Genomic DNA, 19,863 nt, shown 5'->3' on the forward strand with positions numbered 1-19,863 from the left:
TAAAATTAGACCCCTATTAGACCATTTCAGTGCCAAATTTGCCCAGGTATACACCCCGAGAAGTGCATTGCTGTCGATGAGTCCCTAGTGCATTTTAAAGGGAGGCTTCGATTCCGCCAGTACCTACCGAATAAGAGGGCAAGGTATGGCGTGAAGATGTACTTTCGCACAGCTTGTACATCAAGGTTAGGCCTACAATTTTCAAATATATGAAGGGAAGGATACCACTATTCATCCCCCAGAATGCCCCCCCCCTTCATGGGAGTTAACGGCAAGATAGTGTGGGATTTGGTGCATCCACAGCTGGACAAGGGCTACCACCTCTACCTGGATAATTACTATACCAGCGTGCTACTTTTCAATAGACTCGCTTCCAGAAGTACAGTGGCATGCGGCACAGTTCGCAAGAACCAGAGAAGCCTCCCTAGGTCGCTGCTCGGGTAAAAGCTCAGAAGAGGTAAGAGTAGGGCACAATTCAGCAACAACCTATTGTGTGTCAAGTAAAGGGGACAAGAGGGATGTCCATATAATGACAACAATACATGGCCATGGCCGCACCCCCGTCCCTGTACGAGATACCAGTACAGAGACCCTCAAACCCAATTGCATTCTTGACTACAATAAATACATGGGAGGGGTTGATCTCTCAGATCAAGTGCTGCAGCCATACGATGCCGTGCGCAAATGAAGGGTGTGGTACAAGAAGCTGGCCGTGCACATCATGCAAATAGCATTGTATAATGCTTACGTGCTATTCAGATCTCCAGGCCAGCGGGGAACTTTCCTGGAATTTCAAGAGGTGGTAATAAAGTCCCTTATGTTTGGAGATCAGGAAGGGGAGGGCCCCAGTACTTCTGGAAGGGAGGCCACACGCATTGTGCCAGGGCAACATTTCCCCAGTGAAGTTCCCCAAGCTGCCAAGAAGGGAAAGAGCCAAAAACGTTGCAAGGTATGCTTTAAAAACGGCATAAGATAAGATACCACCTATCAGTGCGACACGTGCCCCGAGAAGCCAGGACTGTGCATGAAGGAGTGTTTTAAAATATACCATATGTCGCTGAAATTCCAATCATGTTGTTGAACCTCCTTTTATATTTACCCTGATGAACTTCGAACAGCTACAGTAATATTATGCCACATGCCACTCTTTCCCTTCTGAGCACTGCCGTGTGCTCAAGCTGTACCCGGAGAGACCAGCTGAACACAGCTGCACATATATCATCCCTGTATCCCTCTGGCTTTTCAGTGACATTGCCATGACTAATTTATAATCCGGGACTTGCTTCCCAAAATTTTACCCAGACTTTCCAATAAAATTTCTTATTAGCCCTGCCGTGTGCCTAGGCCGAACCTGGAAGGACCAGCTGAATACAGTTGCACATATTTTAGTCCTGTATTCCTGTAGCTGATCAGTGACTTTCATCCAAACTATCAAGATTTTCAACTTTATCCAAAATGTATGCAAACTTATACAAAGTTATATAAACTTTTCAGTATAAATTTTATACAAATTTTTATACTAAAAACCATTCCAGCAAAATCTAATCTCCAAAAGCTAACTGGTGCTCCTTCCGTTCTGAGCCCCGTCGTGTGCCCAGGCAGCGGATAATGGCCACATGTGGGGTATTGCCGTACTCAGGAGAACCTGCGTAACAATTTATGGTGGGAGTATCTCCGATAACACAAGCTGGGCACAACATATTGGGCACTAAAATGGCATAAATGTGAAAAATTTGTAATTTTTCATTCTTTGTATCAAATTCTGAAAAACACCTCTAGGGTCAAAACGCTCACTACACTCCTAGATAAATTCCTTAAGGGGTGTAGTTTCCAAAATGGGGTCACTTGGGGGTTTCCACTGTACTGGTACCTCAGGGGCTCTGCAAACACAACATGGCGCTTGAAAAATATTCCCGCAAAATCTGTACTCAAAAGCCAAATGGTGTTCCTTCCCTTCTGAGCCCTGCCATGTGCCCAAACAGCATTTTAGGACCACATATGGGGTATTAATGTACTCTGGAGAAATTGCTTTAAAAATGTTGGGGGTCTTTTTCTTCTTTATTCCTTTTTAGCACATACGATATTTTAATGGAAAAAATGTAAATTTTAAAATTTAAATTTTTCATTTTCACGTACAAATTCTAATAAAATCTATGAAACACCTGTGGGGTCAAAATGCTCACTACACCCCTAGAACAATTCTTCAAGGGGTGTAGTTTCCAAAATGGGGTCTTTTTTGGGGTGTTTCCTTTTACCACAAGACTTCTCCAAACCGGACATGGTGCCTAAAATATAATCTAATAAAAAGGCGTCTCCAAAATCCACTAGGTGCTCCTTTGCTTCTGAGACCTGTGCTTCAGTCCATTAGCAAACTAGGGCCCCATGTGGGATATTTCTAAAAACTGCAGAATCTGGGCAATAAATGTTGAGTTGCAGTTCTCTGGTAAAACCTTCTGTGTTACAGAAAAAAAAGAGTTAAGAAACTTTCTAAATGATGTTTTGAGTACATTGAGGGGTGCAGTTTTTAAAATGGGGTTACTTATGGGGGTTTGTATTGCATGGACCCCTCAAAGCCACTTCACAACTGAACTGGTCCTTGTAAAAATAGCCATTTTCTTGAAAATGTGAGAAATTGCTGCTAAAGTTCTTAGCCTCGTAACGTCCTAGAAAAAGAAAATGATATTAAAAAAATTATGCCAATCGAAGGCCCCATGCGCACGAATGTAAAAACGCCTGTAATTACGGGCCTATAGACTTCTATTGGCCACGGGTACCTCCCCGTATGCTTACGGGAAGGTGCCCGGTTCCTTTGAAAAATATAGAACATGTCCTATTTTAGGCCATAATTACAGCACGGGCAGGCCCATAGAAGTCTATGGGGCTCCCGTAATTACGGGTGACTACGTGTGTGCACCCGTAATTACGGGAGTGTTGCTAGGCGACGTCAGTGGATAGTCACTGTCCAGGGTGCTGAAAGAGTTAAGCGATCGGCAGTAACTCTTTCAGCACCCTGGACATTGGCTACCAATCACAATATAGATCAATCCGTAAAAAAAAAAAAAGACGCTCATACTTACCCAGAACTCCCTGCTTCTTCCTCCAGTCCGGCCTCCTGGGATCACGTTACAGCCCATGTGACCGCTGCAGCCAATCACTGGCTGCAGCGGTCACATGGACTGCAGCGTCATCCAGGGAGGTCGGACTGGATGTCAAGAGAGGGACGCATCACCAAGACAACGGCCGGGTAAGTATAAATTTCTTTTACTTTTATTACGGAAAGGGCTGCCCCTTCTCTTTATCCTGCACTGATAGAGAGAAGGGGCTGCCGATTAGTGCAGTGCAATTTTTCAGCGAAAACGTGCCTGTAAATACGGGTGGAATACTGGTGACACCGGACCCGTATTTACGGGCACGGGTCCGTAAATACTGGTGCAATACAGGTCGAATACATGTGACCAAGGACCCATATTTACGCCAGTATTTACGGGAGGACAAAAATACGTTAGTGTGCATGAGGCCTAAAGTAGACATATGGTAAATGTTAATTAGCAACTATCTTGTATGGTATAACTATCTGTCTTACAAGCAGATACATTTAAATTTATAAAAATGCACATTTTTGCAATTTTTCGTTACATTTTGGTGTTTTTCACAATTAAATAGTGAATGTATCGACCAAATTTTACCAGTAACAAAGTCCAATGTGTCACGAGAAAACAATCTCAGCATTGCTTGGATAGGTAAAAGCATTCCAAAGTTATTACCACATAAAGTGACACATGTCAGATTTGAAAAATGGGTCTGCCTCCTGTACGTGCCAACTAGTCCACGTCCTTAAGTGGTTAATAAAAATGTTAAAGTCTATGCTAACCGTTTAAAAGGGATTTTTTAAATTAAAAGTGTGATTGGTGCAGCGTTATAATATAGTTTTTATTAAAAATACTTTTTACGTTTTTTAAATACAGCTACTCTGTATACAGAGCAGCTGTATCGTTCGGTAAATCCTGTTCCCGTCAATTCCGCAGATCTAAAGGGTTTAGTGTCAGCGGGTTCTGCGTGTCTCTGACACGCAGGATCCACCTGTAATCTATTACATCTAAGGCAGAGGCGTAGCTAGGTTCTCCTGCACCCGGGGCAAAGATTCAGATTGGCGCCCCCCCCCCCAACTTATTTCCCGACATCTCCTTCCCCCTCGCCATGTTTTCTTTCCCTACCAATCAATGAGATGTAATTTTTTGTTCACAATTTTTTTAATGTAACTTGAGTATAAAAGCATTTCTACATTTTACAAGCGATATAGTTCTATAATGTAATTAACATAAAATAAATTAAAAGAAAATAAATTTAAGAGGCCACACACAGCCCCCTGTAGATAGTGCCACACACAGCCCCCAGTAGATAGTGCCACACACAGCCCCCCTTGTAAATAGTGCCACACACAGCCCGCTGCCCCTTTGTAAATAGCGCCACACTCCCACCCCTTTTAAATAGCGCCTCACTGTGAACAGACCGGTGAGCAGTAGCCTACCGCTACCACTCTCCGCTCTGCCTTGTGTGACTTACCGGAGGAGCCAAGGAGGTCATTCGGCGCAGGCAGCGGCGGAGTTCCTTCTGACTAGGGTTGGTGACAGCCAGGGCCGGCCTTAGGTTGGATGGCGCCCTGTGCGGGACTCTCTATTGCCGCCCCCTACACAAACCAAAAATTAACCACATATATAGACACGCTGGAACATATATACTGTACATACATAAAGACAGATATTTAGACATACAGGCACATATACATACGCACATTCTGGAATACATACATACAGGTAAATATATAGACGTACAGACACATATACGCACACACACCGGCAGATAAATACACAGACCGGAACATATGCAAATACATAAGACACAAATATACAAGCACAAAGACACATTCACAAACAGACCCATATATACCCACACAGGCACATATGTACACAGCCCAGATAATGTAGTAGATGTTACCTGCAAACCTATGTAACACCACAGATAACACACAGTGATAACTCTGAGTACAGATAATGTAGTAGTGTTACCTGCAGTCCTATGTAACACCACAGATTACAATCTCAGCTCTGCTACAATGTGTTATCTGTGGTGTTACATAGGACTGCAGGTAACACTACTACATTATCTGTAATCAGAGTTATCACTGTGTTATCTGTGGTGTTACATAGGACTGCAGGTAACATATACCACATTATCTGTTCTGTGTAGCAGAGCTGAGATTGTAATTTAGCACACAGTACAGATAATGTAGTAGATGTTCCCTGCAGTCCTATGTAACGCCGCAGATAAGTCATATCTCTGAGTACAGATAATGTAGTAGTGTTATCTGCAGTCCTATGTAACACCACAGATAACACAGAGATAACTCTGAGTACAGATAATGTAGTAGATGTAAGAGACAAACACACACACACACACACACACACACACACACACACACACACACACACAAACACAGAGACACACACACATATACACACAGACACTCACCATGTCGCCTTGCTGACAGGTCAGGACGGGCTGTGGGCGGAGCTTCCTCTCTGCTTCTCGGCAGAGCACAGAGTAGAGGAGAGCTGGAAGGCTGCAGCACGGGAGTGGACCTGTCCCCTGACCTGAGTCATCTGACCTCATGTCACTGACGTGAGGTCAGGTGACTGGACTGGTCCATTCCCTGGCCGTCACAGACCCCAGTCAGAACGCCGTAATGTCCTGGCTCTTCCTAAGCTGCTGCAGGTGTCCGACATACGGGGTGCCTGTCAGCAGCGATCAGCTGCTCTTCGGTGCCCCCCTATCCGTATACTCCAGGTTGCGCCCGGGGCACATGCCCCGCCTGCCCCCCCTAGCTACGACCCTGATCTAAGTTATGAACTTAGATGTGATGGATAACAAGTGGATCCTGCGTGAGACCCGCTTTCACAGAACCCGTCCGTCTCGCGGTACTGACGGGAACAGGATTTAGCGAGCGATACAGCCTCTATGTGTATAGAATACAGACCAGCTGTATCTCAAAAAGTAAAAATAATTTTTAATAAAAACGAATTATAAAGTTGCACCAATCACGCTTTTAATAATATATAAAATCCCTTTCAAAGGCTTGCATTACTTTTAATGCACTAAGTTAAAGGCTGATGGTACTAGTGAAAATAGATGGCTGTATTTTATTTAAGTCCTATATCCCTTTTTGTTAAAAATCCTTTTATTTTTACTTGAAGCTGAATTTGTTCCAGAAAGAAATCTAAGGGTATTTGTCTAATCCCACTAATTGTGGAGATTATAAGCGCTTATTACACCAATTATTACAAAAAACTGGTCTACTTGGGTGCCCATTCAGCATGATACCCATTCGTACAATTTAGAATATTAGGTAGTTCCAGTTCTCTTTAGCAAGCTTGAACAGGCCAGTGTAAAAAACAAATTCACCACAGGAGTTTCTTGGAAAAAAAGGCCAAACGGTTGACTCCCAAAATGTTTCTAATATCTGTATGTTCATCAAGAATTTGCTAACATTGTTGAATGTTTTCCACTAGGGGGCAGCATAACTACACAAAACTACAATGTTTTGACGTTTTCTTACTGATGTTGGTCAGTTGACAGTTGAATTTTCTTCTTCAGACTTTATTTTCTGTTATTTTATATAGTGCCATCATATTTTTCATCATTGTATATATAACATGTGCACTCACATCTGTTCACTCAATCTGAATCACACATTCAATGTCTTGGTTGGATTTAAACTCAGAACAAAAGTGCTGCAAATCACAACTAAGCACTGTACCACTGCAGCCACAAGTGTATAAGTGGTTGAAAGCGCATCTACAATAGAGAGAGGGAAAATGAAGAGTAAGAAAAATAAGCACATAACTAATTAAGAAAAAGCAAGTTCTTGCATAGAAAGTGATTCATCAGCTTCCAGAAGCTCTTTTTATATGTGGAGGATATACGTTTTTTAAGGGTCCTGTGCAGTATACACAGTGTACAGTACAGAATAAAATGGAAACCCTTATCCCCTTATTAGACTTAAAGGCTATGTAAACCTTTGAATACTTTTTTAAAAAAAAAACAATGTATTATAGTGTTTAGTGTAACTTTGTAATTGTTTTTTTATTAAAAATTTGTTTTTTACTTTTTCAGATACAGCTTCTATGTATACTGGATACATGGAAGCTGTATCTTGCACTGAAACCTGAATACAACAGGTCAGCGGGACGGCTTCGGCGACAGCGGATTCTGCGTGTCTCTGACACATAGGATAACCCTAATATAGATCACAGCGGCTCCTGTGTTCCTCTAAAGCCAAATGCACACGACCGTAATTTCCATCCATAATTACGGATGAAATTGCAGACCCATTAATTTCTATTGGCCATAGACACCTTTCTGTATATTTACGGATGTGTGTCCAGGCTGTAGAAATGATCTGCAAATTATAGTACAAGTTCTATTCTTCTCCGCAATTGCGTCACGCACTTGTTCATAGAAGTCTATGGGCGCTTCTGCAATTGCAGATGGCTGCGGATATGTAGCCGTCGGATCCGTATTTGCGGACCGTTAAAACCCTTATGGTCGTGTGCATGAGGCCTAAGACAGGATAACCTTAAGGCTGATCAAAGTGGTTCCTGTGTTCCTCTAACACACAAGATAACCCTAATTCCGATCACATCTAAGTCCACGAACTTCAAAGTGATCGCTATTCAGGTTTGTTCAAACGCTTAACCAAAAACGTCTGAAAATACGGAGCTGTTTTCAGAGAAAATAGCCTCTGATTTTCAGGCGTTTTTGAAGCTGAAAATGAAGCTTCTTTTTCAATGGAAAATCTGCTCCAAAAAACGCCTCACGAAGTGACATGCTACTTCTTTTTACGGAGCGTCTTTTTACGCTCTGCTTTTTAAAACAGCGGCGTAAAAAGATGCCCCGTATGAACTAAATGCTGTTTTTGCCATTGATTTCAATGGGCAGAAGTTTGTAGGCGTTCAGCTTCCGTTACATCGAAAATTTTGAATAAAAGTAAATTGAAAATGTTTTGAATAAAACATACATTTCTTTGAAAAAAAACAAACCATAACCTTTAAAGGCTATGTCCACTATTTGAAGGGGATTTTATTTTTTATTTTTTAAAAAAAGGTCATTCAGTGTGTTTGGTGAAACTTTATAATTTAGTTTTAATTAAAATATTATTTGTACTTTTTGAGATACAGCTTCTCTGTATTCTACATACAGAGCAGCTGTATCATTCGCTAAGACCTGAATCCGTCAGTCTCGCTGACCTGACCGATTCCGTGTCAGCGGGTTATGCGTGTCCCTTTTTTTTTGTGATGCTTACTATCTAAAGATCAGTGTCATTTTCTATTATGACTGGCCACCTATAATGTATGCAATCTCCATTCTATCGTATGATGAGTGAACACTCTGTGTAACAGCTGTCCTTACTATCATTAGAAATGTACTCCAGTAAAAGTCACCATGGATAGTGAGAGCTACTTGGACAGTGATGATTTAGAAAGTTCATCAGACCTCCTTATTGAAGAACCTGCAGTGTGTGAAATTCTCGAGAAAAGCAGTTTGAAAAACTACAAGCGCTTGCAGGTACCATGCAGAATATTGAAAATGCTTCTGTAAACTTATTTACTGTGGTTGTTTTGGAGAGTGGAAATAATTGCAGATTAAACGGTCATGTCCAAATTAATCCATCCAATTCCAGTTGTCATGTTTCCAGATTATAAAATAATAAAAGCCACCTGATTGGTTGTAACTGGCAATATCTCAACTTTCTCTTTCCAACGGTTCTTATAAATGAACCCTACTATTAACTGATCAGCTGTTTCTTTGCGTTTACGTAAGGAAGTTTCCGCAAGCCGGATCGAATGTACAGCCCAATATAAATAACTTTTCATTTAATTTTTGCACTTTATACAGTCAATTTATAGAAATAATTCATTTACTAGCAAGGTGTTTTCAAGAAATTGAGGCTTTTCCACCCAGAACTTCTCTTGAAGGTTAGGGATTCAACACTAGGGGCTCATTCAGACGAGCAAAAAACTTGCCCGTGTGCTGTGCGTGAAAATCACGCACATCACACTGACCCATTGATTTCAATGGGGTCATTCACACATGCAGGAGTTTTCACGCAGCATGTGTCCGTTGCGTAAAACTCCCTGCATGCCTTATATTGGTGCGTTTTTCACGCACATGTCGCCCATTGAAGTCAATGGGTGTGTGAAAATCACGCACAGCACACGGATGCACATCCGTGTGCTGTGCGTGATTTACGCATAGAATTCAATTGAAAATAATAATAAAAAAAAAAAAGATGTGCTTTGCGAGTGCGTGAATAACTGATGCATAACGGACCAGATTCCGCGTGCGAATCTGATACGCTCGTGTGAATGTAGCCTTAAGCCTTATTCACACGAGCACGTTAAAACAACAGACGTCACATGGACCTATGCAATTCAATGGGTCCATTCAGACATTGTGTTTTTCACGCAGCGTGTGTCCGCTGCGTGGAACTCACTGCATGTCCTATTCTTGTGCGTTTTTTGCGCGTCACGCACCCATTGGAGTCAATAGACGCGTGAAAATCACGGGCCACACACGGACGCACATCCGTGTGCTGTCTGTGATTCACGCACCCGTTGCTAAAGAAATGATGAGAAAAAGAAAAACGCCGCCTTCAGTTTTTTTTGCCAAAACGCTGCATTTTCTACGCGCGCAAAACTAACACGTTCGTGTGAATAAGACCTTAATGTGTTGCGATGCGATCTCATATGAAATTACAATGCAAACTCGCATGTGATATGCTTCCAGCCATAATAGTAAGTAGAGGTATGCCATAGATTTTATACGATTATCGAAAAAAATCCAAAAGCGATATTGCAGACACTTGACATGAGATGTCATACGATATGCTATAGGAATACATTGCATGCAATATGGCGCTGCATTTTCACGGGCATGTGCTGCGATTATCACGTGCATGTAATCGTTGTGGAACCTTGGCCTTACACCGACCTTAGTTTGTAGCTCTGTGCTTTCATCTCCATTGTTTAGTGTACTGTTAATTAATTTAACGATTTGATCTGACTTGCAGGTGTTCTAAATTACAATATATCACAAAAGGTTAAGTAGGGTCAAGACGATTGATTGTCTTCTACAACTGAAGTACTTGGCTCTGAGAAGTGCATCACTAATATACTTGCAATTTAATGGCTGCTTTCAGGGTGACATCAATCTAAAGTGTTCTGTTTCTTGACAGGTTGCACTGCAGGAATGCCAACTGAGGTTGGAGGAGGAAAGAAAAACCAGATTAAGAGCTGATGACAGGATAATGGAGGTAGTCAAGTAATGCATTTAATCCAGTTATATATTTAATCCCCATAAGTGGAAGCTGTTATATAGACACAATAATGCTACATGAACCGTGGTTTTACTTTGTCCATCTACGTTCCATTATCACCTATTCTATTAAATAAAATACTATAGCAGGGGAGACGGGCAGCATCCAGACCCAACAGATGCCTTTTTTAAATAGAAAGGCCAGGAATACTCATGCATCTTTTTGCCTGCCTGCATTTTATTTTTATTTTTCTATTATGGGAAAAGGATATTTTACGAGAAATCCCTCTGTCGTGCACGGTGCCCTCACGCCCTGCATTAGGCGTAACACAGTTTTGCCTGCAGTTTTCCTTTTTAATAGCTTTCATTCTCCAAAGATGGCCATACACCTAAGATTATGATTGGCCAGAATGTGGCCAATCAATTGTTTGTACGAATGGTCCCACCAGCACCATGTCAGACTAAACTAGCAGGTGAAGCACATCGTAAAAAAAATAAATCATTGCATTCCGCATGCGAAAGTAGCTAATGATTGGCTGTAATAGGTTGATCATGCCATACACATCTAGTTTCGACAACGGACGAAAATGTACTACCTGACAGATCACATTTTCGACAGACAGAAGTGTGCCTTCGGCCATCGCAAGTGTTTGCAAAAGATTTGAAAACGATGGTTGACTAAAATGGTGAAAATCGACTTTTCTTATGTGTATGGCCAGTTTTAGATGAATTGCTTATACAGATGCAGATTTTAATAAACAGGAGAACTATTATTTGAGAACGGCTTTAAAAAAAAAAAAAAAAAAAAAAATAGTTTCTAGGTTTAAGTAGTTTTGGATAATAAATCAAAATTGGGATATATGTTGAAAATACCTCCGCTAAAAGTGACATTTATTATTGCACCATGCACATTTCAACTCAAGCCAGGGGATCCCCAAATAGTTGTAGAGTGGGTAGAAGTTATTTTATGAAGTTATCAAAATTGGAAAGGGAAATCTATGCAATAAAAACTTTCTGTACAAAAAGAAAGCCTCTCTGAATGTATTCGTAGTTAATGCAAAGTTATTGGACAGTATAGAATATTTAACAAAGCTAAAGTTAATGCAGTTGTTTTCATTTGTGAGGCAGAAAGATTCAAATTATTTGATTATGTAGAAAAAATAAAAGCTTATCGGCACAAGGCATGTCACTATTTCTCAGTAAATAGAAATGTTGCTATTGAAACTATTTTATGTTATGCTCTTTGTTCTAGCTGGAAGTTGAAAATACTCGCTTACGACAAATAAACCGAACCCTTTCTGAGGCACTTGAATCCCGAAATGTATCTTCTGTATTCCTTGAGGATGATGGTGTTCTTGACAGCATTGAAAAATCATTCAACAAATTCCACGCTTTCCTGGATCTTTTAAAAGATGCAGGGTAGGTATAAAGAGGGTCATAGTTGCCCACAATACAATAAGTGGTTCGCTATTCTTTTCCATGTAATCCGAATGCTCGTCCCTATAGGGGAATACTTTTAAAGCATTTACCAGTAACAAAAACATTTTAATCAACCTTCTACCTGCCAAATGTGGTTAATATTATCATATTTTTCTTTTAAGCGTATGTTAATTTTTGAACATGATTTACAGTTTATATTTATAATTAATCTACGAAAAATATTTAGTAACAACATCACACTACTTATTGTGGTGTGAAGGTCATAAATTACAGCCTGATTTATTCCCAAAGCTGCAGCCACAATACTACTGGTTGCTATTGGAATCCGTAAATTAGCTTGTGACCAGACACAGCCCTAACAGCTTAGCTGAGTGACTGTAATGCAATGGAACAATTTTTTTCTTTCTACATGAGATTACCGTTTAATGTCTGATTACACTTCCCAGAATGCAAATCAACAGAGCAAGCTAAGTGCAGGCATTGAGCCTACAAGGAATGTTGGAGATTTGAGCTGTAGAGCCTGCAGAATTGGATATTTAGAACTAAAACACATCCTCATTTAATAGAAAGGGGCTCAGTCGCGGGTGGCACTATACAGAGAAAAATAATTGAAGGCACTGATCTGCTGTAGTAGTTCTAGAATTGTGGAGGATTCAGGTTTGAGCCCCCCAGTCATAGTGATATGTCATAACTTTTATATTTGTTTCTTACATTCACTTTAATTCAGTATTAAAACTATAAAATGGTGTTCAAAGATGAGCATACATAGTCATGTATGTTAGTAGTTTGCCATTATACTGAATTCATTTTCTTATGAACTGAGCATTATGAGCGTAAATTGTTCTACAAGCAGTTTTCCAAAAGGTCTTTTTACCAATAATTCAAAATTAGGAAAAGGCAATTTTTCTTTAGGTATGCACCTAAGTTCTCAATTCAAGGCATGTGATGTTTTATCTAAAGAGCGATGTGTTTTGTCTACCTTTTTTATCATGTTATCTTTTTTCCAAATTGAAAAATGCTTATTAACTGATGCACAATAAATATGCATTAGAGGTAATGTTTCACCTTAAAATTAGAAGCAGGACATGGAAACCGTCGGGGAGTACAAATGGACTTAATGTTTGCTGGAGAGCAGTGTAAACGCTTGGCTGCAGTATCCACACAAGAAGTATCAGGCCTACTGTTACTTTATTGTTATTACACCTAATTATGGTATTCATTAACTCTGTTGGATAACCGTTCTGGTGACCTGCTTACAGTGCATACCAGGTCTTCCGTGAAATCTGTTTAAATGAATGTTTGATGTCTCTAGTGGAAATTGTTACTAATGCAAGATATAATCTTCTCAGAACATTGGCAAATATCCCTAGGATAGAAAAGCTGCTTGTAAACAAGATCCCCATGTCAGATATTTAATATATATCATTTTATATACTCTGTCTGCTTATGTCTGTTGAAATATATTAGAATATTACTTTATTTTTCTTTGAATTTGTTTTAAAATGTCACAGGTCTGAGATATAGTTTTAGCAGTAAATTAGCAGTTTTCCTAGTATCCAAATCTGCATATGAATAGAGTGGCACTTTTTCTATGAAAGTACATGTATACATAGAAAAATCCACTTATATTGCTGGATGACTGAAAGCCATATTCGCGTAGAAAGAACCCCTTTAATTTATTACATTATCTAGCAACTTATCTCCTTGCTTATAGACATCATGCGCTAACAAATTCATATATAGAACTAAAACAATTGGGCGTATATTTATGAAGACTACGGCTAAAGAACAGTGAAGGTACCCATAACAACCACTAGACATTGCTTTGATTTGTTCAGAAAAATAAAGGCGGAAATCTGACAGCCTTTGTGCCAATTTTTCTTCATTTCTGTTTTTCCCCTTTACCCATGACAGAACCAGTGATAGAGGATCCGCTCCCAGGGACAGGGAACCTATGGAATAAAAGGGTGGAGTGCTTTCCTGTCCCTGGAGAGGAGACCCACAGTCCCTGGTACGCCAGGGTTACATAGTCAGTACGGTTGAAAAAAGACACCTGTCTATCAAGTTTAACCAAGGGATGGGAAAAGGGAAAAATTTCTACACATAGGAGCTAATATTTTTTAGTTCTAGGAAATTATCTAAGCCTTTTTTAAAGCCATCTACTGTAGCTACAATGACCAGCTCCTGCGGTAGACTATTGCATATATTCACAGTAAAGAAGGCTTGTCGCCACTGCAGATTGAGCCTTTTTTCTCCAGACAGAGGGAGTGCCCCCTTGTTGTTTGAGGGGGTTTTACATGGAACAGGATTTCACCATATTTTTTTGTATGTGCCATTCATCAATTTATATAAGTTAATCTTGTCCCCCCTTAGTCGTCACTTTTCAAGGCTAAATAGGTTTAATTATTTAAGCTTTCCTCATAGATTCTCCATGCCCCTTATTAGCTTCGTTGCTTTTCTTTGTATTTTGCCAACCCCAGGACATCCTTTCTATGAACTGGAGCCCAGAACTGAACTGCATATTCTAGATGAGGCCTCACTAATGCTTTGTAAAGTGGCAATATTCTATCCCTGTCCCGCGAGTCCATGCCTCTTTTAAAACACAACAATATCTTGCTGGCTTTTGAAGCAGCTGATTGACATTGCATACTGTTATATAGTTTATGATCTACAAGTACACCCAGATCCTTCTCAACAAGTGACTCCCCCAGTATAGCTCCCCCTAGGACATATGATGTATGCAGATTGTTGTTACCCAGATGCATAACTTTACATTTATCTACATTAAACTTAATTTGCCACGTGGATGCCTAAATACTTGCAATTTACAAACATCTTCCATAGACTGAACAATACTACATAGCTTGGTGTCATCTGCAAAAATATAAATAGTGCTATTAATCCCATCCTCTGTATCATTAATAAATAAATTGTATAATAGTGGCCCCAGCTCTGAACCCTGTGGTACACCACTTATAACCGGGGACCATTCAGAGTAGGAATCATTGACCACAACTCTCTGGATACGGTCCTTGAGCCAATTCTCAATCCAATTACAAACTATACTTTCTAAACCTATAGTCCTTAATTTACCCATTAGACGTCTATGAGGGACAGTGTCAAATGCCTTTGCAAAGTCCAAAAATACTATATCTACAGCGGCCCCACAATGGATGTTAAGCTTTCTGGTCTATAATTACCCGGGGAAGACCGAGAGCCCTTTTTGAAAATAGGCACCACATTTGCCCTGCACCAGTCCCTTGGCACTATACCAGTCACTAGAGCATCTCTAAATATTATGAAGAGGGGGACAGAAATAACTGAACTAAGCTTTTTAAGAACTCTAGGGTGTAACCCATCTGGCTATCTTTTTCTTGGAGCTGTGGGAACAGGGAAGATTCCTGCCAGTATTGTGGGTCAGGCTCATCTTTCCCCGGCCTGAAATGTAGACACTAGCCCGGGACACGCGTGGAGGAAGCACTTATGTATATTGCTTTCAAGCTGGCGAGAGAGTTCAGCAGGGGGACGTCAGATGCCGAGCTGGGTCTTACGTCCGTTCTGGACCCTGCAAGCGTCTGACGTCCGTTCCTGGCGTTTGACGCAGGCCGTGCTGACATCAGCAGTGGGGTGCCAAATTTGAATTCAAAATGTGGTTTGGCATCCTAACGCTACATAAATTGAACACCCCTGAGCCCAGCATCCCTTGTGGGTTTTCTTGCCGGAAGCCTGAAATGGAGGAGTAACTACAGATGGTTAGAGGAGAAGGTCCTGAGTAGTATTCACCACCAACTAGCTCTGTATTCCTGGAGGGTGTTGTAAGTTGCCTTGTTGCTGACCATTTTTTATTTTATTTTTCTAATGGGTTTGTTCTAATGTGCCTTCTGTAAAGCCAGACATTACTCTTCATATTAGAAAAGTATCTGCCAGACATGTATTATTAAGACCATCACTGAAGAACCTCCTTCCCTGTTTCTGGACATTAAATCCATGATTCAGGATGAAATCCACACCTCCCTTAGGGGGAAAACCTTGTCTACAAAAAGTCCCTAGTAGCTGTTCAGGCCGAAGGATGGAGGGTGGGGATCTGTATTCAGCATCCTCCTACTCATCTGAGGATGATGGAGGAGGCCAGACCTTCTTTACAGTGGAAGGTACAGACAAACTACTTAAAGTTATCCATTCTGCAATTAACACTGAAGCACCTGGAAAGGCCGCGGTCGCAGACCGTTTACATTACCTACCCGCCAATGGCCGCGACCGCAGGCCTTGCAGTTCTTGCCGGCGTCTCCCTCCTCTGAGACGCTGGCACACAATACTATCCTCGGCTGCTGTGCATCGGGTGCGTGCGCTCACTCCCGGCCTTAAAGGGCCAGTGCGCACACCAGAATTAAGCTCCCTATCCAATCCCTAGTCACCCCTGTATACAAATCACCCTACCCTCTTCCATTCTGCCTGAACATTGTTGTCTACCTATGTTCATTTAGCAAATGGTTCCTTAGCTGTATCCTGTTCCCAGTGTTACCATATACTGTTTCCTGTATCCCGTATCCAGTAATTGTGTTTGTTCCTACGCCAAGTGTCACCTGCCACGCCAAGTGTAATCTGCTATGCCAAAGTGTCTGCTATGCCACATGTCTGTCAGAACTTCTATATAGGTAGTCTCGTTCTAAAGAGTTTCATTGTCTGTAGTTCGGCCAGCTGCTACTCCGCTACGGTGGAGCGGCCTAGTGGGTCCACAGAGCCGTGACAGAGCCTAAACCCTCTTGTTCTGTTAAGGATATCGTGTTTCGGGGTTGCAATCCTGGCAGCGTAGGTGTTTTCCAGTACACACAAATATCATTTCCCTAATTAAAAAGGACTGGAAGAAGCCTGACAAGGGGGAGGGGGCTCATTCCTAGGGGGATTAAGCGCAAATATCCCTTTGAGGAAGAAGCTAGTGCCTCGTGGGACTCTGTGCCCAAGATAGATGTGGCCATTTCCATGGCATCTTAAAAAACGGCTTCACCTTCTGATGATATGGGTCTCTTGAAAGACCCCCCTGGGCAAAAACGCTGATGGCTTTCTGAGACGAACTGGGGAATCTGCCGGGGAATCCCTCAAGCATAACGTTGCAGCTACTTGTACTGCTAGGACCTTGATTCTCTGGCTGAATGAAGTAGAGAATCAATTGAAGAACAAGCTCCCCAGTGATCAGAGCCTTGGTACGCTCCCTACTATACTCAAGGCCGCTGATTTTTTGGGGCCGATACTTTTGCTGATGCAGTTAGTCTTTCAGCCTGTTCCCTAGCGTTATAAAATTCTGCCAGGGTCTATTTGGTTGAAAAAATTGGTCAGGGAATATGGTATCGATGTCCCGCCTTTGTGCCCTTCCCTGTAACGGTGAATTTTTGTTTGGGCCCATATTGGATGGTATTCTGGAAAAGGCTGCTGACCAGAAGAAAGGGTTTCCCAATGCTCCTGCCCCTATATATCGTAAGCCCTTTCGTCCCCTTAGAAGGTATAGGAGGGACAGGTGGAGTCAAAAAATAAAAAAAGGGAATTCCTCTTTGGTAATTCCCACCTGTTCCAATATTTCTGCTAACAGGTGTGTTCTGGATACTATAAAACTAGGGCTAAAATTAAAGCTGGTCCAACACCCCCCCCCCCCTCCCTTCCCCAAAGGTTTATAGTTACCAAAACTCCGTCCGTATCTCAGTCCGCCATAGAACTAGACGTACGGATAGCCATCTTTAACTTGACTCTGATAGCTTGCTGCAGCGTGATATCACACAACAAAAGTAATTGAAAAAGTCAAAATAAGGGATTTAGCCTCTGTGTGTTTAATGCGTTAAAAGTCAAGGTAAAGACGGCTACATCTGTACTAGATCGTTTAGAGAAGCAAGTGTTCGTGCCAGTTCCAATAGAGGAAGAGTAGCAGGGGATTCACTCCCATTTATTTTTGGTCGAAATACAGGATGGGGCATTCAGGACTATCTCACAAATTTAAAATGCCTAAATCGCTTCTTGAAAGTCAAAAAATTCAAGACGCAGACCATGGATCTCCTGTTTCCGCGGTGCTGGATGGTGGTAATCGATCGGAAAGATGCCTACTATCATGTTCCTATCCACATATACAATAAAAAATTCCTGGGAGTGGCAGTAGTTATCAAGGGATTTCTTTGTCATTTTCAATACCAGGCCCTTTCCTTTGGGATTTCTATGGTGCCCCATATTTACACCAAACTAATAGGAGAAGTAGGGGCTCATATCAGGAAAAAAGACATTCTCTTTATTCCATATCTGGATGATTTCCTGATCGTGGGGAGTTCAGCAAGACACTGCAGCAGCTGTGTGAATCAGGGTTTCTTCATCCTGTCTGACCTGGGGTGGATTGTAAATCCCCAAAAGTCCAGACTGACTCCCACCAAATAGTTAGTTTGAGTCCAGGATGATCTCTAAAAATATCAGGTTTGCCTCCTTCCAGAGGAGAAGATATTGAAAGTTCAGGACCAGGTGAGAGCATTAATTCAGAAACCCATTCTGTCTTTAAGAAGGGTCCGTTCTAGGGTCCGTAACAGCTTGTATTCCAGCAGTCCCTTGGGCTCAGAGCCGGTCTCAAGATTTAGTGTGGGATATCCTGTCAGCATGGCATCAGAACAGGAGGTCTATGGAAGGAACGATTAGAATCTCAGAGAAAACCCTTCTAGCTCTATCTTGGTGGTTGGACAGGGGGAATCTGTCAGTGGGAGTCCCGTGGAAAATCTGCAACCCCTGAGTCATTACGACCGATGCCAGTCCCTCGGGGTAGGGGAGCTCATCTGGGGGTTCATTGTTTTCAGGGCTGTTGGTCAATGGAAATGTCTTTTAAGTTCTTCCAACCTGAAGGAACTGTCAGCAGTTAGAACAGTCAAAACAGTGGATTCAGGGTCGCCACGTTAGAATCCTCTCGGACAATATAACCACGGTCTCCTATGTCAATCAACAAGGAGGCAAGAGAAAATCCTCCCTTATGTTAGCGATAGGGAACATTCTAAGTCTAGTGGAACACAGGATTCTCTCAAGGAAAATTATGTAAACTATGATATCCTCTTGTGCAGTCAACTGAAAACTGTTGTGGGCATATGATATACTGGGCAGTACCATTTTGCATATAGCGAAATGTTGTCCATATATACTGAAGGCTGTGCTAGAGTACCTGGAGGAGAAATATGGCTGCTTATTTTTCCAATTGACTGCCATGTCAGAACTGATAACAGCTACTGTATTTACAAGGATATTTTTTTGTTTACTTTTTTTCCATTAACCCCTTCCCGCTCCTGGACGTACTATTAGGTCATGGTAGCTGTATCGTTCGCGCTCCATGACCTAATAGTACGTCTCGGGAGTAACGGCCGTTTCGGCCGTCCTCCCGACACATACAGGAGCTGTGACAGCTGCTGTCTTGTTCAGCAGCTGTCACAGCTCCTACAGCGGGGACCGATCGCTGTGTCCCCGCTGATTAACCCCTTAAAAGCCGCGTTCTATAGAGATCGCTGCTTTTTAGGGGTTAAGCTGCCATCGCCGGCCTGCTACGCGATAGCGGCCAGCGATGGTGACTATGGCAACCGGACACCAAACAATGGTGTCCGGCTATGCCATAGACTGAAGCCTAGTGGGTCCTGACAACGTCAGGACCCACTATGCTTGCGGTCAGTGAGTAGCTGACAGTTCTAATACACTGCACTACGCATGTAGTGCAGTGTATTAGAATAGCGATCAGGGCCTCCTGCCCTCAATTCCCCTAGTGGGACAAAGTAATACAGTAAAAAAAAAGTTAAAAAAAGATGTGTAAAAATTAGAAAATAAAAGTTTTAAAAGTGATAAAAGTAAAAATCCCCCTTTTTCCCTTTTCAGTCCTTTATTATTAATAAAAATATATAAACGAACAAATAAACTATACATAATTGGTATCACCGCGTCCGTAACGGCCTGAACTACAAAATTATTTCGTTATTTATCCCGCACGGTGAACGCCGTAAAAGAAAATAATAATAAACCGAACCACAATCACAATTGTTTGGTCACTTCACCTCC

General features: G+C 41.6%; 1 protein-coding gene across 2 annotated transcripts in view; it reads left to right on the top strand.

Moving 5' to 3' along the window:
* CEP78 (centrosomal protein 78) overlaps window positions 1-19,863 on the top strand; it is a 174,163-nt gene that overhangs the window by 125,913 nt on the left and 28,387 nt on the right. Inside the window, exons 12-15 of one of the 2 annotated variants that reach the window (XM_075828331.1) lie at window positions 8,476-8,622; window positions 10,292-10,369; window positions 11,624-11,790; window positions 13,526-13,622. In XM_075828331.1, the coding sequence (XP_075684446.1) occupies window positions 8,476-8,622; window positions 10,292-10,369; window positions 11,624-11,790; window positions 13,526-13,583 (450 nt within the window). In that variant the 3' untranslated portion in view covers window positions 13,584-13,622. Of the gene's footprint in view, window positions 1-8,475; window positions 8,623-10,291; window positions 10,370-11,623; window positions 11,791-13,525; window positions 13,623-19,863 lie in introns of those variants that run through there. The other variant, XM_075828324.1, reaches the window with a different exon arrangement.

This window comes from Rhinoderma darwinii, chromosome 1 (assembly GCF_050947455.1).
Source record: "Rhinoderma darwinii isolate aRhiDar2 chromosome 1, aRhiDar2.hap1, whole genome shotgun sequence".
NCBI classification, from domain to species: Eukaryota; Metazoa; Chordata; class Amphibia; order Anura; family Rhinodermatidae; genus Rhinoderma; species Rhinoderma darwinii.